Here is a 23381-nt window from a genome sequence, read left to right as displayed (position 1 = left end):
CTGGACACCTTCCTAGTCTGGGCACAATCCTTTTCCCTTGTACAGCCCTTGTTCCAGCTCAGGTGGTAGCTAGGGGATTTCTCATGACTGCAACCCCCTTTGTTCTGTTCCACCCCCGTATATATCTTTTGCACAAGGTGGAAATCCTTTGTCCCTCTCTGGGTTCCCACCCTTCCATCTAAATGGAAAAGCACCAGGTTAGAGATGGATTCCAGTTCAGGTGACATGATCACGTGTCACTGCAAGACTCCAAGCCCTCATTCTTCCCAGGAAGGCCTGCAAGCAAACAGAGCCATCCACAGTCACTTGTCCTGATTGATGGGAGCCATCAAGATTTCAAACCACCATTAATGGCCCACACTTTGCATAACTACAGTAGGTCCTCAGTTATATTTTATATTTCTAGCTTCAGATACAAAAGTGATACATTTATACAAATAGGATGACCATACTCAGTAGATTATAAGCTTTGTAATGATGCCTTACAAGAGAGCTTTTGCATGAATCATATTCCAGTTGAATTACATTCATACTCATTAGAATATTTTCATAACATCATATAGAGTGCAACGTCACAAGCTCTTGTTTGAGTTTGTGCACATCTTATGTACTGGCTAAAGAGGAATTTCTGGGACTGTCTTTGGAGTTTGTCAGTACTGGTCCTTGATTCGTTAGAGCAATCATTTGTTGAATGATCTAATGACCTTCCCTCCCATTTCTCCTGGGGTTGAATGTGCTGCCTTTGCAGCATTCCTGATGATTCTCAAAGCCAAAGGAACTCCTGCATGGCAGTTATAACAAGAACATGTACAGGCATGATCACTAGCAGCCAGCCTGGATTTACTAAGAACAAATCATGCCAAACCAGCTTGATGTAATTCTTTGGCAGGGTAACTGGTTTGGTGAATAGGGGAAATGCACTGGACATAATGTACTTGGACTTTAGCAAGGGTTTTGACACATGACATTCTGATAAGTAAGCTGGAGAAATGTGGGCTCTGTGGAACTACATTAAGTGGATACATAATTGGGTAAACAGCAGCAAAAAATGAGTAACTCTTAATGGAATGATGTCAGATTGGAAGGAAGTCTCAAGTGGAGTTCCACAGGGGTCTATTCTGGATCCAGTATTATTTAACATCTTTATTAATGACCTAGATGTAGGAATAGAGAGCATACTGATGACATTTGCAGATGACACAAAGCTGGGGGGAGTTGCAAACACTATGGAGGATATAGCTAAATTTCAACGGGATCTTGATAAATTGGAGAACTGGGGCTATAGACAACAAAATGAAACTCAGCAAAGACAAATATAAGATGCTATATTTAGGGAAGAAAAATCAAATGCACAAGTACAGAATGGGGGATAACTGGCTTGGCAGCAGCACTTCTGAGAAGGATTTGGACTTGTAGTGGATCACAACCTCAACATGAGTCAACAATGCGATGCTGTTACATGTCATAGGAGGCAGTAGTACCGCTCTGTTTGGTGCTGGTTAGGCCTCAGATGGAGTACTGTGTCCAGTTTTGGTAACCAATGTATAGAAAGGATGTGGAGGAACTGGAAGGATCCAGAAGCGAGTGACAAAGATGATTGAAGGGATGGAATGCAAACCATATGAGCAAAGGCTGAAGTAACTGGGTATGTTCGGTTTGGAAAAGAGGAGATTAAGGAGGGATATGATAGCTGTCTTCAAATACTTGAAAGGTTGCCATAAAGGAAATGGGGAGAAGTTGTTCTCTTTTGCCACAGAAGGCAAGAAAAGAGGCAATGGGTTCAAACTGCAGCATAGCAAATTTAGATTAAATCTCAGGGAAAACTTCCTAACTGTAAGAATAGTAGGACAGTGGTACAGACTCCCTAGGGAGGTTGTGGAAGCTGCCTTGATTTGTTGTTCAAAGTCCCCACGAATGCTATCCCTCACTTATCCTGCCTTTTGTTTTTCCATTTCTATTTTCAACCGTACCATACTGGCTTATATTAATTTACAAACTGTCAGTGTTTGCTGCTCTTAGGCTGATTCACCCCTTCCGTTTCTCACACCTAGAGTGAGACTGCTGAGTTTATCAGTGCTGGACTGCAGGGGAAGTGGGACTATGGTTTCAACAATCGTGGTCTCTGGAGATTTTGCAATGCTAAAAGTTTACCGAGAAGGACTCAGACTCCTAAGCCACATTGACATGCAAACCACTGCCAAGCACATGGTATCATTATCATCTAAGTGCTATAATGGTGATGAAGGAGATGGGCATCAAGGTATTTCAGTGGGTGACTATCATTTAAGCTCATTTGGGTCTGATTATGATAGTTGGGAATTGTTCTTTGCTGATCTTGGGGAGTGTATCAGCCTGATAAAAATTACAAGTTTCTGTGTATGACAACTATGGTGACTCAGTTAGCTGAACATGAGTTCAGACTTATCTGGTTTGCACTGCTCTAGTTTCCATTCCCTTAAGTTTCTGTTTGTGCTTTCTAGCACTGACATACATCTGTGAGAAGCGAGAAACAGAAAATGAAACTTAGTTTAGCTTTCTCACTTCTACCATGGAGCCAGATGCCACCTATGCACAAAAGCTAGATCGCTGTAACTAGTTTTTAATAGAAAATAATTCAGTGTAACTTGTGCTTTTCCTGCTTCTTTAGTGTATTGCCCAGGAATCACAGTGCAACACACTTTGCTTTGTGGAATTAATTAATTCACAGAAGGTCATAAAAGGTCTAAAGCATGAATATTGACTGCTGCTAAAGTTACTGATCTAGCTTATGTGAACATTTTGTAAACTTTGTAAAAAAGGGTATTGTGATGCTTCCTAGATATGCACTTTTTAGGACTGGCACATCTCTTGCTATCCAAATGCTAGAGGGACTCTTAAGTAATGAGTTCACTTTGGGGTTTTAGTTTGATCCATTACAAAGACAAAAGACCATTTGAAAAATTTAGCAATAGGTTTGAATTTAATTTACTTCCAAATTTTGAGATATTTAGATTTAGGATTTTGGTTGGGCCAATCTCTATTAAATACTTATTTATACAAAGCTGTAGTCTTGTCCAATAGAACTCCTCCACTTTTTAAAAGATTTGTTCTGGTGACCTTACACATCAACATTTACTCAAAAACTGTGCTAAATTAGGTTTTTCTTTTTTTTAAAAAAAATCTTTTGATGCAATTTCAAAAATATATACTGCTGGCTGAAAGATTATCTACCAAACAAAGTATTAAGGGGAAAATTCAAAATCCTGATTTAACTACTCGCCTGCTGTTTAATTGACTTCTTTAGGAATGTGATGCAAAACAGCCACATAGTGTTGCACCACATATATGGTACAACCTTTTTTGAACTGCCGGCATTTCAGAGAACACTGCTGTGGATCGTTGTTGGGGTGGAGCCTGTAACAAAGGGATTATGTAGTTGGAAACAAGTCCTATCCCAGTCATGCGTATAGCAAAAAAAAAAGGTGAGTGGAAATGATTTCAGTTTGGTAAGCAATTTTTGGATTCTTTTGAATGAAAGGCATCATAGAGATGTAAATTATGATTATTACCATATAGGTAGAGGATAGTAATGTTAATTTCCATTCAAGGTTTTTGAAACGAGGGCACTTGGATCAGATATGGATCTGTATTTTGACTCCCTCCTCGCCAAAAAATTAGTGATCAGTTGCAAAATTTAATAGAAAAGTATGGGTGTTTAATCGGACATTTTGGTTCTGACTCTTCTCTGCTTGGATTTTTGGGCTGACTTGTACTTGATAATCTAATAACTGTTGTTTAGGGTACTAACCTTCTTCTGGGGTTATAGAGCCTTGAGTGTGTACATGGCTACACCCCTTCTCCGCATTCAGTATCTAAAAACTTTGAAATGGTTCATGCCAGTTGTGTACAGAATACAGTACATCTTTTAAAATAAAAGAATCTTGCTTAAGTCTTCAGTCTCTCATCACCGTGAACATCTATCTGTTATGTTTGGCTTTCTCATTGTGGTGTTTTGCTAACTGTCTGGCTGTCTACTGTGTTCTTCTATATTCCTGTGCTACTGCTTCTCATTAATGGCAAACTAGAATCCCTCTGTCTTATGGGGCAGCTATGGTATCATCCATCCTGAATATTCAAAAATGATGAGATTGAGTATAAATCATAGCATTTTAAAAATTAAATTTAAATTAAAAAAAATAGCTGGGTTCTCTTCATTACCTTCTTGTTCTTGTGCAGCCAGAGGTGCCAGAAATGTATCTTTAAAAAAAAAAAATGAATGCTGATGTTTTCACATAATCGCATGATTCCAGATCTGGGGCTTTAAGAAAAAATATTGCAAGAATCATGATAAAATTGTGAAAATTGGCCACACTACATCTGGTATTTAAAACTTTGTGGTTCTGGAGCAAAATTTTAAATTGTTTTGTCAATTAAAAATATAATACATAATTGTGTATATCATGGCATTTTACCCAATAATTAATTAATATCAATTTGAATGTCATTTATATTCCTTCCTTACTGATCTTTGTTACTTTAACATGCAGATAGTCATCAGAATAATTAATTTTCCTTCATTTTGTGCTTTTAAAAACTTGCATTTCTACAGCAGTGGTAAAGGCTTGAAATCCTGGTAAAACAAGTGATAGGCAAAACACATAGGCACAGGCTGATCTTTTCAAACACAGGTCTTTGTTAGGCACCTAACCCCATAGATAGGTTGTGTTTCTTTCTCTTCGTGCCTCCCCCCTGGGAGTGTGTGTGTGTGTGTGTGTCCTGATTTGTTAGTTCTGAGCATCTATATCAGGAGTCGGCAATCTTTCAGAAGTGCTGTGCAAATCTTCAATTATTCGCTCTAATTTAAGGTTTGCATCCAGTACATTTTAATTTTTTAGAAGGTCTCTTTCTATAAGTCTATAATATATAACTAAACTATTGCTGTATGTAAAGTAAATAAGGTTTTTAAAATGTTTAAGAAGCTTCATTTAAAATTAAATTAAAATGCAGAGCCCCCCCAGACCAGTGGCCAGGACCCGGGCAGTGTGAATGCCACTGAAATTCAACTCATGTGCTGCCTTTGGCACACGTGCCATAGGTTGCCTACCCCTGATCTATATCTTCCACGAAAGTTAACAGGAGCTGTAAGCACCTCTGAAAGTCATTCCCTTTTAATTTAGAAGCCTAACTTGAGGAGAACAGGTTTGAAAAATTTGGCTTTAGTTCTTGGAAATTGAGAGTTTCCTAGTTTTCACTAGAACGTGTTAAACCACAGTGAAAGATTGCATGGATGTAGGGGTTAGAATTTGAACCTGGATCCAGATTTGCAACTTTCTCCTGTCCTTACAATGAGCCACATCAAATCAACCACCCCTAAACTTTGGATCTAATTTTTTCCTAACATCCCAAATATCTAAGTTCTGCTTTGTGTGTATAAAAGCATGTGGCTTGGTATTGCCTGTAAAGGGGATTGGTAAAGGGGCTGCTGTAGCCTCCTTGAAACCTCTGCTCAGTGTACACTTAGGCTCAAAGCCTAAGGAGAGATTCCAGAGTGGAAATGATTTAAATCACTCGTCGGGAAGACTAGATTTAATCATGGATTTCTACATAAAAGTGCATTCTTGTTGGTAGTTATAACCTTAATACGTATTCTTCACAACTCTGAGACAGATGTAGGTTTCATATTTAGAAGGTACACACTATACATTTTTAAAGTGATTTATTTCGAAAACTTTTCAGATTAGTTTTACAGCTATATCAGAAAATGAATGAGTGGTTATTTCATTTACCAAAGGTAATTGAAGCAAATATTTATGAAATCACTGGGAGGTGAGCTATCTCCAATTCAACAGGTTAATCATTAATATTTGGAGGATTTTCTTGCCATGCTGTATTAGGAGGAGAACATCACCAGAGAGACATTTAAATTGTTTTATTTAACTAAAACAACAACGTTATGTGTTTTGGATTTTTTTCTTCAACAGCAAACATATATTTTAACAAAGCAAGCATATGAATTTTTGAATTTAGTTAAGCAGGTTAATCAGTTAATCAGGTTTGTTTTTGTTAAAATAGTTTAAAATAGTTAAATGAAATATTAAAAACAAAACAAAACAAAAATTAAATCAACTATGTCAGCCAGGTCAACATGAGAAACTTAAAATATTGGCTTCTGCAGCTAACTCAATCATCTTCACCTTCTTTTTCTTGTTTGTTCATAATCTGGAAAAGAAAAACAAGCTTTCCTGCTTTTTCAGGCCCCAAACGATTTCTCAATTTGGAACTAATTAGTCCAAAGGAAGAAAGTATTCTTTCTACACCGGCAGAAGAAACTGCTGCTGTTAAAAGTGAGATTATCACTTCAACAGTCTCTGAATCCAAGTGCATAAGTGACTTCCACCGGTTCACTGGTGTAATTTTCTTTAAAACATCATCAGCAAAAATATTTCTTGAATGGTTCACCCTTAGCTCTGAAGTTTATTATAGTTGGCATTATGGAGGGATGATTGCTGGATGTCCATGTCATAGCCAATTCCTCTTCTTCAGCAGTTAAGGTTTGACACTGGTACCGAGTATTGATAATATTTGCAAGAAAATGAATTGGAGATATCAGCAATAAAACAGCTATTTCCCTGCATTTTGTTCAAGGCGACAGAAATAGGTTTCAGGGTACTCAGCAGGTGTTCAACATTCCTCTTAAGCCCAATGTTGAGAACATTGGCTGTGGCAGTGCCACCTATTTTTTAATGATTTTGTTCACAAACTGTCATCAGATTAGGCCAGTTCTTGATATAGTGCTCAAAACAGTCCACTACTGAGTTGCATCACACATCTTGTGGGAGAATTAGCTTGGTTCCTCCCACCTTTTTCAGAGCAGCTGCTGCAAAGTGGTTGTTGCTGAAATTGCAACACTACTTCTGTAACATTAGCCTTTATTTCTGGAACACTGAAGTCTTTTGACTAGGAGGTGCATCAAATGAGCACTGCAACTGTATGTTATTAATTTGAGACTCTCTTCTAAATATTTTTTTCTCATCTTAGATACATTTGCAGCATTGTCTGTGACCAAGCTGCGTACTAGATATTTGAATTTTTTCCCACAGTTTGTTATACCTTTTACTTCTTGTAAGTATTCTGCTGTGTGTATGGGTTTGAGCATTGGCCTGCTAAATCTAGGGTTGTGAGTTCAATCCTTGAGGGGGCCATTTAGGGAACCGGGGTAAAAATCTGTCTGGGGATTGGCCCTGCTTTGAGCAGGGGGTTGGACTAGATGACCTCCTGAGGTCCCTTCCAACCTTGATATTCTATGAAAAAAATTGTTTCTGTAAGGAAGACATTCCCTTCTTCTGTTGTCACACAAGCATATACAACAGGATCATTGTGGACATTGCTCCATCCGTAAAGTCTCAGGTTAACAATTTCACCCTCTAAATCTTTTGCACACTGTTCAATTTCTCTTTCTTACACTTTATCCAGCAATTTGCTTGTGACATCTATTCTACTGGGTGGACTGTATTCTGTTCTTAATGACTGAGCCATGTTAATGAAGTCTGGGTTCTCAGTTGTATGGAAAGGAGAGTTTGTGGCATAAACAAATCAGACAATTTTTTAATCAGTTACCTATTTTTGTAATCTGCTGGTTCTTATCACAAACTTATCGATGGTTGTTACTGGATGATGGAGATTTTTTTTCCTTTTTGCTACAAGTGATATACTGTGGCTGTGTGACATACATGATGTGACTGAAACACTATCACTGGCAGATAATTCTGAAACTATAGAAAATGATGGTGATCTTGAAGGTGGATAGTCTTCAGAATCCTGTATGTGGAGGATGGATTCTCCTAAACAAAATAAGGCTATGGCTACACCTGCAGATGTAGAGTGCTGTGAGTTAAACCAGCCCTTGGAGACCGCAGCAGGGAAAGCGCTGCCATGTGTTTACACTGTCGGCTGCAAGCACAGTGGCATGGCCACATTAGCAGCTCTTGCAACGCCACAGAGAGCAATGCATTGTGGTAGCTATCCCAGTGTGCAAGTGGCTGCAGTGTGCTTTTCAAATGAGGGGATGGAGTGTGACAGAGAGTGTGTTGTGTGTATGTAGAGGGAAAAAGAGTGGGTTTTGGCGGGCAAAGAGTGTGTCAGCATGCTGTCTTGTAAGTTCAGACAGCAGCAGGAGGAAACCCCCACATCAGCCCCCCCACGCACACCTGTCTCTCACACACAAGCACACATGCCTGCCTCTGCAGGAGCAGAATTCCACAGTAATGGTTTGCTTTGTGTCCCGGAGCAGATAAGCTTTCTGGCTGTCAGAAACAGAGTTTTGAAAGGATATATCTGCATACCTGCAGCCGAGTTCAAAACAATGACCAGAGCAGCTAGTTGACTTCAAGGGATTATGGGATGTTTCCGGAGGCCAGTCACAGTGCAGTAATGCAAAACGTCATCCACGCTGACATCCAGGCATTTCACCCAGGGTGCAGCAAGCTCTGTGCTTCTCGTGGAGATGGATTACCAGGGGCACTTCAGCCATGGAGTTCCAGGTGCTTGCCAGTGTGAACACCTCAGGAGTTAGAGCACATTAAATCAGCCCTGGGCACCCTAACTTGCACGTGTAGCCAAACCCTGAATCAGTGCAGTTATTTAATTACTATTACCGTACTGCTCATTTAGTATTACTCATTGCAGTCACAGACACTCAGTACTAATTTAAAGGTGAAATTGTAAAAGGAAGATGTGCCTATTTCAGCTATTTCTTTTTTATCACAACTGCATCTAAAATGATAGTACCATAGAGTAACAACCATATTTTTTGCTCAAACATGAGAATTCAAGAATAGTCCAGAAGGAAGACAGGCAATCCTTGAGAAAGAAGTATGAAATAAAAAACATTTACCAACCTGAAGAGCCTGCATGTTCAGACATGTTCCTTTCATCATCTTCAATGCAGCTTCCTCCTGAGAAGGAACACTTCTCATGATGTTGTTTCATTCAGGCAAAAAGGCCTTGCATTTCTTTGTTGCGCTGTTTGCATTTTGCAAACATGCCTGTCTTACCCAGCGATAGAGGAACTTCATTAAAATATTCCCAAACTGCGTCTCTTTTATGGCCTGCTGCTATTTTTACTAGAAGGTTTTCCTTTCTAGTGAGAGAATGGTATGGTAGATCTCAAATCAATGAAGGCTACACTCAGAAAGACCGCAAGACGTCTGGCATACGCTGCTCAAACAGTTTCACTTTTGTTTCTACTGCCTGTCCCTCCCTTCTCACATTTATCTCCAGACTTCTTCTCCTTGTCCAGATCTATTCCACCCCAACCAATCTTCTATTCATTGAACTTTTTGAATCTTTGCACTTTTAGAAAGAGGTAAGGGATTGATTCTGTGTGCACAAATTTGCAGAGGGACAGTAGGGTTGAGGTCTGTTGTTTCTCTCACCTCTATATATTTATTTATTTATTTAAAAACATTTTTGCTGTTAACAAGCATGTTGTCTCTGGAGACACAAATCCACAGTTTGTGAACTGCAAAACTAAGCATCTCTGATAGTATCTTCTAGACTGAGCACTGAGTCTCATTGGGTAGATGGAAAGATTAACCTAAATACTCTATACAGAAGCCCCTGAACCTCATAAGATTGGATCCCTAATCCATGAACTATTGGAACTCATTTACAAAACTTTTTTCTTAAATGTTACATAAATATATTGTTCTCATACTAGAGAATTAGAATTTATAATCCCTATTCCATGATGAGGTATCTTTGAGCTATAATGTATCTTAATTAAAACTATCTTTAGATAGGTTTTTCCTCAAAAAGCATTTTATCAAAAAATCCAATTTAAATTAAAAAAATCTGACTTTTTTTTTAAAAAAAAAATTATTTTAAATCATTGATTTTATCTACCCTGAGAAATTCTAACATTGCTTTCCAGTGGTGAAAGTAGAATTAATTATATTGTAAAAATAAGAGTGGATTAAAGAAATGTTGTCTGCACCTTTAAGTATAATTGTTGGAATGTTGCAATCCAGGTGTCAGGAACACAGACATTAGCATAGAACAATTGCACCGTTTAAGGGCAATTGGAAAAGTATTAGCCTTAGATCGATACCAATCAGTAAGGACGTGGAATATGCATGCGTGTAGCAGGTGGTTTTTCCTGTCTGTTGCTTTCTTTGTCCCTTTGTCTAAACTCCTGCCCTTCTATCTGTATAATAAGATAGTTTGTGTCTTGTATGGTGCTCACATATTCTGAATGTTGTTGGCGGAGCGCTGCGCTAATAAACAGAGTGGTCTGACAAATTGTGAGTCCTGAATCTAACTCTGACACCAGGAACTGCGAAAGTCAATCTCTTTCCCTTGAATGAAAAGCCAATAACAGTTGGGCATCACTTAAACAGGCAAATGTTGAAAATAGTTTTTAAAAAGTTTCAGCTTTCAAAACCTTGGAATGCCAATGTCTTGTTTTTTTGTGGGAGGACTGGTGCCCTTTTTTAAAGATAGCTTGGACACAGGAATGATTGTTTGTTTGTCCTTTGGATATGCAGTAGTATCTGTTTTCAAAACTGAAAGCCCTCTGGGATGTTGTGTTGAATAACTAGTTCACTCAACATGCATGTTCGGATGAATCACAGAAATACAAATATCTTTGAAAGTATGACTATATCTAAGGAAATGTCTGGAAAATACTTCCAGATGTTGCTGTCCTTGAGAGGATTTATAACTCTTCATAGCAAGAATAAAATCAGGTAGCAATGATTTTTCACACAGACGGAAGATGGGTATCATTAATTGCTGCATGTTCTTTTGTTGTTTTTATAGTGGTTGGCTTGGTCCTATTTATTCAAATATATAATTGCATTATATTTTTTGTCCTGGATTCTGGGCTTTGTATATTTCTTGTCATGCAAAATGTAGAATAAGAAACTCAAAGATTTAGGCTAAGGCCCATCTACACGACGCGTGGAAATTTCGATTTTAGATACGCAATTTCAGCTACGGGAATAGCGTAGCTGAAATCGAATATCTAAAATCGAGTTACTCACCCGTCTTCACCGCGCCGAATCGATGTGCGCGGCTCGCAAAGTCGAATCCGGAACTCCGTTTGTTTTGGTGGAGTTCCGGAATCGATGTAAGCGCGCTCTGGGTTCGATATATCCCCGTCTAGACGAGACGCGATATATCGAACCCAGAGCTTTCGATTTTAACGCGCCGAAATGGCGCGTCGTATAGACGTGGCGTAAGACTTTCGAAGGAGCCTAAGGGAATTAGTAGGATGTAAAACAAAGACCAAAATGTTCTTGTTCTGTCTGAAGTGTAATGGTGATGTGCGCTGTGTCTTTTTGCATTTTAAATTGACCTAGCCTCAGCTAGATAGGTTTTTTTTTTTCTGCATACCATACAAATGAATATTCCCAGACTAGCAAAACTCTGCGGTCTGCAGAGCTGTTCAGGATGTAGAAATGTCATTTTTCTATCTGAAAACTCTGACTGAACTAATAGGTATACAGTAGAACCTCAGAGTTACGAACACCAGAGTTATGAACTGACAGGTCAACCACACACCTATTTTGGAATGGGAAGTATGCAATCAGGCAGCAGCAGAGACAAAAAGAAAAGCAAGTACCGTGCTATGTTAAATGTAAACGACTAAAAATATAAAGAGAAAGTTTAAAAAAAAAAAAAAAGATTTGACAAGGTAAGGAAACTCTTTCTGTGCTTGTTTCATTTAAATTAAGATGGCTAAAAGCAGCATTTTTCTTCTGCATAGTAAAGTTTCAAGGCTGCATTAAGTCAATGTTCAGGTGTAAACTTTTGAAAGAACAGCCATAATGTTTTGTTCAGAATTACGAACGTTTGAGTTGATGAATGACCTCCATTTTTAAGGTGCTCATAACTCTGAGGTTCTACTGTTCCCTGTTCTAGTGCACAGGGAAGCTTAATGCTACTTCTGTTGTATGGGCTGTGGAACTATATTTCTCAGAGGTTTAATTTTTTTGATACATTATTAATTAATTTCTCTTGTGAAGGAAGTCTTGTTTTGTCTGTCTTTAAAATGCATTGGCTAAAGGTTAGGACTATTCAGTCTGATCTTGGTTTAGTAATTAAGTTTAGACAATTTCAACTTTCTTCAGATTGTACCCATATATTTGCTTTAAAGTGTGTAAATCTACATTTTTTTGTTTCCTTTTAGAGCTGAGATTACTTTTCTCTTATATACAGGTCTTGGCATTTTTTTTTAAAGTGTTTATGCTGATTAAAGAAATGTATTGAGCTAGAAACACTTCAGTTAATGATAAACCAGTTGTGACCAGAAGAAGTTAATTGGCTGTTGTGGGCATCCTGTGGGAGATGAAATCATTTGAGTCAGATTATTAATAGTACAAAGAAGCATCTGTCCAATATGACAGAAGTTTTTTTTTTTTTTTAAGTGTAGCATATCCGTAATGCTGCTGGTGAGTGTCTGAACAGACTGTTAGGAAGCAGGGCACAAACCTCAAATCGGCTGTGAGTTCTATACTTAGATTTTGCCAATCGATTATCAAGTGTAAGCTCCTCAGACACTATAACAGCCCTAACATGGAGTCACAGACAATCCTCTTGAGTATTCTGATCTGTATCACCAGCCAGGTGAGTCTACCTTTGTGACAGAATCACAGCAATATTCAGGTTACTCCCAATCCCAAAGGACCAGCCACTTAACCCAGGTCAATTGCACCTTAAATCTCACACAAAAGACAATGCTTGAAGCCTGTCCTATACTAAAATATATGAAGATTTATTAAATAGTGTAGCAGCGTCCCTCAGGGCCCTTCTGGCTCCTGCCCCCGCTGGACTGAGAAAGTCACAGAGACCTTTTCGTGCAGTGCCCACCTGGTGCTTTTGTTTACAGGCTGTTCTCCCACCATACAAGTAGTCCCTTTCTTGTAGTCCCCTAGCAGGAAGAGGGGGAAAGCTATCTCTCTCTGCTACCCCTCACTGCCTTTTCTCTACTGCAGCTTTCCTCTTTCCAGCTCCTCCCTGTCTTTCTTCCCCTGGGGCTTTTATCCAGCCTGCTGAGGCAGCAGCTATTTAAGCTTCCCCAGTCAGGGCCAGGTGGCCTACCGAGCTCCAATTCACCTCCCTTTATTGGAGCTGGAGTGACAGAGGGTTGGCTAAGCAGTTTTCTGCTTAGCACCCTGTCACATGCTTCCCCTCTTTTTCCGAACCACCTGGTTTAACCATACAGGTCCCTTCCTCCCTCAATGGGTGGGGCCCTACTGGGGAGGCCTTCCTCTTTTGGGTGACCTGCTGGGACTTCCTTGCAGGGTTCAGCCATCCCCCCCACCTGCAGAACCACATTGCAAGGGGGTGGGCCACTCTATAGCACTGCTTCCGCCCAGAAGTCATCAAATCCCCCTTCACCTCTGACAGGGATTCAGGATTGGCCCCCGCTTCCTCCTGGGCACCCTGGACCTCCGATTCCCCAGACCCCTCAAGCAGGATTTGGGTCTCATCTTCCAGGGGGTCTGCCTACAGAGAATTCTGTTGGGCCAACTGGCTCTGCTGAGAGCCCTGGGGCAGATAACTCCTTCCCTACCTTCTTTCTCCTTTTCCTTCTCCCGTCCTTCCTGGCTTGGGCTCTGTTGTCTAGGGTTTTCTGTCTCTGAGACCTCCTCTCCCTTCCTCAGTGGGTCTCGCTCTTCTCTCACCTCGGGACTCCTCGCCCAATCTACTTTCCCTCTTGGGCAGGGGTACCACTGGGTACAGCAGGCCTTCTACCACCCTAAGCCGTTTCCAACGGAACTGGCCCTGAACCTTGAGGGGTACCTGGGCCATTGGGTACTGCCTCTCGTCCCCATGAATGCTTTACAGATTTATTTTCGCCCCAGGGATTATCCACTGCAGTTTCACCAGCCCCCTCCTTACAAGAGAGCAGGCAGAGGCCGAGTCCACCAGATCCCGCTTGGGTCTCCTCCCTACCATCATAGGAATGGTGGACAGTTTCTGCCCCTTTCCCCACCCTCCAGAGTTAGTTCACCCGCAACATTCTACAAAGCCGCAGTCCATATCTGAGCAGTCCTGCTTTTTATATCCCACTCGCCGCACTACCAGCAGATGAGTTGCCTGGTCCCAGTGGAAGCTCCCTGGTTGGTCTCCTGCTTTTTCTCCGTACCCTTCCTGGTCGAGGTTTCCCTGGATTTTCTCCCAGGATTCTCATCCTTATAGGGGTGCCCCTCCTTCCTGGGGGAGTCTGCCTCCACATACTTCTCTGTCAGCTTTACCGCAGCCTCCACCATGCCCTGTTGGTGCCATCTAATCCATACCCTTGTCCACTCGGGGAGGCTTTGTAAAAACTGTTCCAGGACAAGCGCATCCATGATCTCCTCTACGGTCTGGGCGCCAGCTCTCAACCATCGGGTGGTCCAGTCCATTAATTTCTGGGTGAAGGTCCGGGCCCTCAAACCCCCTGTCCACTTCAGCACCCGGAAGCGCTGGTGATATTTTTCGGCTGACAGCCCTATCCTATCTAGGACAGCTGCTTTTACCGTGTTGTAGCTCCTGACCTGTTCCTCACTCAGGGTCATATAGGCCGCTTGGGCTTCACCAGCCAGGTAGGGAGCCACCCACAGGGCCCAGGTTGTCCTTTTCCATCCACCCCCATCGCTATCCGCTTAAAAGTGCCTAGAAAGGCTTTGCGATCATCTGCCGGGCCCATTTTACATAGTCCCAAGTCCAGTGCCCGCATGCCATCCCCTACCAGGGGAATCGCCATCTTCTAGAGGAGCTGCTGTTGAATGGTGTTCTGCTCCCAAATAAAATCTTGCAGGCTCCTCTGCTGCTCAGCTGGCAAGGGCCTGCTTCTCCAGCTGCTGGGACTGTTGAAAGGTTTGTTCTGCCTTCTGCAGCTCTTCCTGTTGCTTGATCAGCCACTGCCAGGTCTCTTCCATCTCAGACTGCCAAATTCTTGCTCTGGCACAATCCCAGACAAGCCCCCATGTGTAGCAGTGTCCTTATAGGGCTCTCCTGGCTCCTGCCCCCACTGGGGTAAGAAAGTCACACAGAGACCTTTTGGTGCAGTGCCCACCTGGTGCTTTTATTTACAGGCTGTTCTCCCGCCACCTTTCCAACATACAAGTAGTCCCCTTCTTGCAATCCACCGGCAGGAGAGAGAGGGCAAGCTATCTCTCTCTGCGTCCCCTCACTGCATTTCCTCTACTGCAGCTTTCCTCTGTCTAGCTCCGCCCTGGCTTCCTTCCCCTGGGGCTCTTATCCAGCCCCAGCCTGATGAAGCAGCAGTTATTAAGCTTCTCCAATCAGGGTCAGGTGGTCTATAGAGCTCCAATTCACCTCCCTTAATTGGAGCTGGAGTGACAGACTGCTTAGCACCCTGTCACAAATAGGAAAAGGAAATAAGAGACTTATTTACAAGGTTAAAGCAGGTAAACATATATATATATATATAACAAATTAGTTACAACCTTAAGTTTAAAAAGGTAATAGAAGCTTCTATAATAAGCAAGCTCTAGATGTCCTTTAGGGCTAACCCAAAGTCCTTTTTCCTCTTTGACATCCTGCAATAGTCCATCTGATGTCGATGGACCTTCCCTGTTGGGAAGGACATAACCCCTTCTGTTACAGATCAGCAGTTCACACCGATTAATGTGTGTCTCCTGTCTGATAGTCACAGAAGCTTACAATACAACTGCTCATATAGTACCTTAGAATATGGAATACTGATGTTATGTGTGAGATTTAATGCATGCAAAATTCACAAGCATCCAATAAAGTCTAAACACTAAGCATATTCTCATAATTCTTATACCTCTTTTTTAACAATACTAACACATAGATGAGTCAAATTGATTCCAGCTATGTATTTGTTAGTGTTCAGTTGAGACATGGTGATTTTGGCATGAGCTGGCACCTTGTTTGCCAGTATCACAATATCATCCTGTTAAAGTGAGAAGAATAACTAACCTAATGTAATGAGTTGTAACGCCTTAGATTATAGGTAGGGCTGATAGTGCTGCCTATTATTAAGGTTGCCTGACTCTTCCCATTGTAAGACCCTGTTTTCAGTTGCCTCCAACTTTGCCAAACTTTAATTGTTTTGGTTGACATTTTTCAAGCTTGCCTCAGGCTGAATTTTGTTTTGAAAATTTCAGCCAAAATAGTTGAGCTGTTTGTGAGGAAGTGGTTAAGGAAAGATGCATTGTTTTGCCCATGTTAAAAAAAATCCTAGTAGTCTTTTCTTTTAAATGTTTTGAAGCTGAGACTTAAAATTTGGCATGGGGTGGCCTTTGTGTCAGTGATGTGCCCTTTGCCATTGCTGTTAAAAAATCTGCTCAAATTTGGCTAAACTGTGAGGTTTTGAAAGATCATATTTTACATGTGATTAGTAGAGACTTCTTTGATTTCAATATCTTAAATCTATGAAGAGTCCATCCTCATTGAATGTGGTCGAGCCTCTCAGAACTCTTAATGCTGAACAGACTGTGTGTGCCATCCTCCCAGAGAAACTGAGCATGCTCTATCCCCTCATGGCTTCTACCTCTGGCTGGATTGTGCATGCATAATTCCCACAGAGTGACTGAGCATGCTCCTGCTCAGGGAAAAGGGTAAAGCTGGACTTTCTCTATCATTACTGCCTCCAGCTGCTCCAGGCCAAGATGGGACTGGGCAATAGGACTGAGACCAGGGAGCTTGTCTCTGCAGTACTCAGTGGCCTCTCCACTGAGAATGGGCAGAAAAGTTTGCGAACTAGAGCACACTTTCCTCCGTAGCCTGGGGTGGAACCCAAGATTCCTGTGTCTCACCATCCCACTCCTGTCCTCAGATATCTGTGAAACCCACGAGCATAGTTTATGCCTCATTGCCCTCTAGGGCTGGTCCGCATAGAAGATGACAACCTATGACTGCTATAGGTTATGCCATTAGATCAAGTGGCAGAGGTTTGTGTGGTTCATCTAAAGGTTTCAATCCTCCTGAAGAACCATGAGGGTGTCAGTAATACAAATAATAATGCACTATCACATTCTCTGTGGGAGGATTATTGGATTTTGTGAGATTAAAATTACTTGGCTGCACATTTTGGTTTGTAGCACTGCAGGCCTGGAGAGATCTGGGATTAAATTTGAAATAGTAATTCCTGGAAATAGCAAAATAAAAAATCTCCCTCTCTAATATTGAGCTATCTAAAGTGTCTGAAGATTAGGTTTTTAAAAGTTGAACTACGCTGGGATTTTAATAAAGAATTTTTTTTCTGCATTGAATGCTCCTAAAAGTCAATAAAGTGTTGTTTATATACTGATCTCTTATACTTTTGTTCTTAGTGCCGTTTGGTCTCCTAAACTACATTTTTTTTCTTCTTTTTTTCAGAGGAGGAGCGGAGGGTGAAAGCCAATGATCCTGAACATAATGAAAAATTTCAGTATGCTGTGAGTATAATGCATATTCAGCATTGAAACCCTGCACAGTAAGAGGTATATTCCCACATAGATGTATGGAGAGTTTTCAGTAATGGGAAAATTCCAAAAGTTTTAGAGGTTTGGTTCAGATAAGTAGTCAAACGTCTTATTTGAATTTCCTGGGTGTACACAGTTGAGCTGGAAATCTTTGACAGGGGAGATTAAATATCCAAGGTGACTCTACTCTTCTGATTAGTTAAATTTAGGGAAGTAATTTCTTTGTCTACTAATGGGAATTTTATTATAGTAACAAGTATTCATTTCAATATCACCTGAGAAAGAGTTGACCTACTTATGTTACACACATGGATTTCATCTAAAAACATGAGCCTGCTATGAGTAACATCTTATAGAACCCAGTGGACTCCTGTGAAGAGTGAAACATTAACCCTGTCACTCAGCACTGATTGGCTTCTGTGCACTCCATCCACTGGGGTAGTCATAGTGTATAGGAATATTTTCACTTTTATAGGAGGAGGAGAGCTTATCATTCCAAGAGAGAAAGTATTCAGTGTATGCATGCATACATACGTGTTGTAACTCTCAAACTCCTCTAGTCTTCACAAATGCAATAAATTATTTCCCATCCTCCCCATGGACTGTAGCTTCCTCATTTTAGTGTTTCTGAAAGAATATATTGATAACTATAAATACATGTCATTGTAGCAACCTCTTTTGATTGTAGAGTGTCACTACTACACAACTAAGGGGATTTTTTTTGAGGACATAGTTACTAAATTTAGTAAATTTTTTTGTCCTTGTTTTTTTCCTAATAGATCATAGACCATAATAGCCCACCTTCTCCCTATTGTCCTTTATAGTAATATATTGTGTTTGTTTAAAGTTTTAAAATCATGTCTTGACTCTTCTGCGTTTGAAGTAAATGACATAATGGAACACTACAGTTCCTTTTTCGAAATCCAGGTTCACAGATGATAGAGTATTTTTCATTCAGAAAATAGCTGACATGAAAATGATTAAAATAAAAACTCTTTCATGATATTGTAAAAATCCAGGTTTGATGGCACAGTCCTGATTTTATTTCGGAAAGTTGTGGTTTCTTTGGTACTTTTAAAAATTAAGTTTAATTTTTCAACAGGATAGTCAGTTTTACCAATCTGGCATTTGTCTTTCCTTTCATTGTTATGTTTGCAGTTTAAAATTAATTATTGAGTGACCTCATTTTAAAAATAATGAAAAGCAGGATGACAGGTCTGAATTAGTCATGGAAAGTGTCAGTAATTTGTTTTTGATATAGGTTTTTCATTATTAGCTGTTCTGTTTGTTTGTTTGTTTTGAGACATCACTATTGTGACTCTTTGTCAGAGATTTATTACAAATAACTACACTTAGAAAAAAATCCCTGCCCTCCAAAATATGATCAAGTGATGCAAATCAGTTCACAGTGTAAGTAATTAACAATTATTCCTTTCCAAGCAGTTGAGCTCTGAATACCAGCAAGCAGTCAGACAAGCATTATCTGGTGTATTGTGCAAAATACTTTCTGCATTTAGCAATTCTAGTTACTTGTAAACTAGAAAAAACCCAAAATGTTAGAAATCTACATTGGTTTTACTTCAATCTTTTTTCTCAGTGGTTTATCTTGCAGCCCTCCCTCAAATGAACAGTAATTTACAAGCAAAGGCACATATCAAATCTATAAATTAGTCTAAATTGTTGAGAGACTTGTTAGACAGCCCCAATCATTTTTTAAAAATTATTTTGAATGTATTGGATTAAAAAAAAAAGAATAACTTGAAACCAAACACAGAACTGTGATTATTTTACTATAATTAGAAAGGGCTTTATGTTTTGCAGAAATTATTTTAGGATCACTGATCAGGCATCATACCTAACAAAAAGACTCATCTAAAAGTTAGGCTGTGGAAAATCCTGTTTCACATTTGTATAGGTATCTGATAGTGGGGAGCCAAATGGTATGGTGACTTCAGGTGAATACATTTCCTCTTCCAGAAGTCCTCCATTTCTAAAAGTGCACATACATAAATGTATATCCAGAATCTGTACAGTTTTGATAGCTTTTTAAATTGCTCACTGGCTGTTTTTTAAATGAAACATGCAAAGATTTTTAGACGAAGAGATAGTGTAATAAACAGAGTTCGACATATGTCTCTTTAACGATGGACTATAAGGCCATGGTTCAATTGTCAAGCAAATATTTGGATATATTATGCAAAATTGTGACTTTTTTGTGCTCCTTTAAGAGTAGAACACTATCTTGAACTTAGAGGCCCAGAACACCAAAACATTACATAAAATGAAAACAGATCAAGCCAGAGAAATTACAAAACTTAGAAAGTAAACAAAGAACGAAGAAAAGTAAGTATGGTAGGTCTCTTGAAAGGATAGGAGAGGAAAAACCTAATTTTCTTTAATAGACAGTTGACTGTAAAAGAACTAAATCTATAACTCAAACTAGAATGAATTTACCAAGACTAATAGTTTCAATACTTCCTGGAAAAACCACCAACTCCAACTGTTCCACAATGGTTTTTATTCTGGTTGCATAATTCCATTAATTGTCAGGTAGTGAGATATATTTTCACTTACACAGGAAGCTTATGATAATTTTATATTATTCAGTTAATGTTCCACTTTTAGAGGCTGAAATATAATGCATTTGGCTGTTTTGCTTTCTCTCTCTTTTCCTTAACTTTTCATAAATGTTTTCGTTGTTGTTGTTAATGCCCTTTAGAACATTCAAAATAAGCAGATCCTGAATTTCATGTTTTAGTACTAAGCAGAACCTGTGAATGCTCTAATGAATGGTATGTCAGTGCGGCAGCTAGATGCCAGCCTCCCAGGCTGGGTAGATAGACTTGTGCTAGCAAGACTTGAACTAATGTGCTAAAAATAGCAGTATGGACGTTGTGGCTTGGACTGGAGCTTGGGCTTTCAAACCTAGGGGGGACAGGTGGACATGAGAACCTGAGCATCTGCCCAAGTTGATTGTCTGCATTGATATTTTTAGTGTGCTAGCTCGAGCTGCACTAGCATGAGTCTCTACGCAGGCTGTGAGGCTTGCTCCCAGTGCCAGTGAAGATACACCCTTAGACATGTATATTCAGCCTTTGGGAATGCAACTGTCCTGCCCTTTCCAGTTAGATGGGAGGGAGATTTCAGTGTGGAGAAGTTTGAGAACCACTGCAAAGTCTATAAACAGACAAATGCTAATGCTATACGGGAATTAAGAACTTGAATTGTACAGGAACAAAATGACATCCCATATTTAAAAATATTACTCCTTCATATGTCAGGCAGTGTATTTTCAACATTTAAGGGTCAGAGTACCTGGCACAGTATATACCTGTGAAGGTTTTCTGGACAAGGAAGAAACATAAAACAAAAAGAAAAGATGGGAAACAGAACCCTCTCTATCCAAACTTTAAAATGTTATTAAAAGAGTGCCTATCATTACATTATTTTGAATTTCTATTCTCATTTTAACAAAACCATTTTGCATTTGGCCAATCAAACAACTCTAAGATATACACTACTGTCAAATGAAATAGTTTGTTCTTAATTACCCATTTAGCAAATCCCCCAAACTTCTATTAAACTAAAGAGTGAATGTTTTCATATCTGATTGTAATGATTTCTAAGTCTTCATTCATATGTTTCATTAGTATTTTTGAACCTTTCCCCCTCATTGCAATATTTAATTTCTCTTCTATAGCCATTCTTGTGTGATGTATTTCCATAGCAGTGTTAAGAGCTGGGTGAAAACCTTATTCTGAGTAGTGTTAAAACTTCATTAAAACTGCTCATTTTGCTTAAGATGGTTGTAAGAGACACTCAAGAGGCCACACCTAAAACAGGCCCTTACAGAGTCTGCTCAGAAACTAGCACCAAGTGTGTCGGGAGTTCCACTGGGTATTGTGACCATGGGTGGAAGTGGATGTGTGTGTGAGTGAGGGGACACACAAATTGAGAGAGACTGAGGAGGAAGAAAGCAAAACAGCAGACTGTGACTACAGTATATGATGCCGGAAGAAGCTAGAGAGAGTTTTTGGGTTTGGTGTTGGCTAAAGTGGCTTAAGGCTGTAAGCAAAGAAATTGGTCCTTTTTGTTTTGGTTTCTGCTGCATTTGCAGAAGCAGGAGTTTGTACATTCCATGTAAACAAACAAGATTACATCAGAGAAAATATCAGACTCCACCAATTTCTCCTGACTGGACCATCCCGAGGATGCCAAATTGTGACTAGCCATTCGGGTCAAAAAAGGGGCAACATTGATGTTAGCAGTGGGGTTCATTTTTCAAGGTGAGAACTGAAAATGGAGGTGCTTGTAGAAATCAAAAATGACCAGTGTGATTTAAAGCAAGACCTAAAAGAGGAGCTGGAGACTTCACAAAAGGAATTAAAGTATAGCTGGAGGTTTGCCAGAAAGGGCTGAGAGACGACTTGCAGGCAGAGGTGAAATCTCTGGATCGACAACTATAAAGTATCTGCACAGATTGGGAAGCCTAGCTGCAAAACTCCTGGGCTGGAATGGTCAAACAGATTGATGAGGTGACCAGCAATCTCCCTGGCATAGACCAGAAGGTTTTCCATGAAATAGTGGAGACCAAGCAAACTTTAGGCAATCTGGAACTTGCTAACCAAGATGAGTTGCAGAAAGGACTTGAGCTGAAAATCAACTCCAGAAGGAAATCAAAGGGTCAGACCACAGTGGAAGGCAGCCGCCAGAATGAGGAATTGAACTAACCAGAGAACTTGGATAAGACCAGACATTTACAACAGTTTTCTACCCCATTTGTAAACCACAGAGGCCCAGAGAGAGAAAGCTAGAGGGGTCTGGTTGTCCTAACTCAGATAAGGCAAAAGCCCATTATCTTTGAGAGAGAAACTCCCTGGGACACTTACTTTGCTCAATTCAACATTATAGCTCAAATGAGTGATTAGGATGAGTGACAGACAGGGAGTTTACTAGCAGCTAACTTGGGTGGCCCAACTCTGACTGTGCTGCAGAACTTACCCAGAAAACAGACTGAGTTATGAAATGAGCCCTTGTCATGCAGTTTGGTGCTAGCCATCTATCTGAGTTGGCCAGGCACAGCTAAGAGCAAAGAGGAGAGGGAAAGAAGAAATCCCACCTGAACTGGCAAAGGACTTGCAGAAACTTGTGTGTCTGGCATACAAGATACTACCGAGTCTCCCCAGCACCCTTGTTCGAGCATCTATACAGGAGAGTAAGGAATTAGTCATTCAGGGGGATGGATCTGCCTCTTTGTCTAATTTGCAAGAGAGCCCATGTTCCTGGTCCATCCATTGGAACAATGGGGATGGTGTTGCAGGAATGGACCCCAGAACAACTAAAAACTTCCTAAAGACAGATTCCTGATATTAAGATAGTGTCTGACTGGAAAATCAACTGGCAAATGCAGCTTCCCTGCACATAAACCAGCTTGTGGAGCATAAATTTGTTTTTAGATTTGTCCACATGAGATAATTGGGTCTTCTAGAATTGGGTCTAGAAGAATCTGCTATGAGGGTGAATAATTTCACAAGAGGCTTTGCGTATGCATTCCCCATGTCCAAAAGTAAGTTTTACAACCTGGATGACTTTGTGCACTTTTTAGAATATGCCAGTTGTGTGCAAAATAATATTCTCAAGTGGTAAGAATATAAAAAAGGAGCAGAAGTGTTTTGTTCAATAGAACAAACTGCATTCGGCTGTCCAACATTCAAGAGCTCCCTCTCCAAAACTTCTTCTCACCCCACATCTTTTGTTGATTCCATGATTATATTTATTTCTTTTGAAATTTAAAAAGAGAGGCTGCTAATAGCTATCTCTTAGTGATACCGAGAGTGGTAATACTAGTGTAAACTAATGATGTAAAGTGGTCTTCTACTCTGAAAACTCACTGGGAAAATGGCATAATACATTTCTATGTTTGCTCTGCCTCTTAATGATTTGTGGATCAGATATGTT

The 23381-nt window shown here is 40.0% G+C and overlaps 1 protein-coding gene across 1 annotated transcript in view; it reads left to right on the top strand.

Annotated features, from left to right (window-relative positions):
• The first annotated feature begins 2114 nt into the window (after nt 1-2114).
• Nucleotides 2115-23381, top strand: part of ATP8B4 (ATPase phospholipid transporting 8B4 (putative)) — a 157225-nt gene continuing 135958 nt past the window's right edge. The window contains exons 1-2 of the mRNA XM_075069659.1: nt 2115-2260; nt 17338-17396. Of these exons, the coding sequence (XP_074925760.1) occupies nt 2137-2260; nt 17338-17396 (183 nt within the window). The 5' untranslated portion in view covers nt 2115-2136. The remainder of the gene's footprint in view (nt 2261-17337; nt 17397-23381) is intronic.

This window comes from Chelonoidis abingdonii, chromosome 9, assembly GCF_003597395.2.
Source record: "Chelonoidis abingdonii isolate Lonesome George chromosome 9, CheloAbing_2.0, whole genome shotgun sequence".
In the NCBI taxonomy this organism is placed as follows: Eukaryota; Metazoa; Chordata; order Testudines; family Testudinidae; genus Chelonoidis; species Chelonoidis abingdonii.
This window is presented reverse-complemented; position numbering and strand designations above follow the sequence as displayed.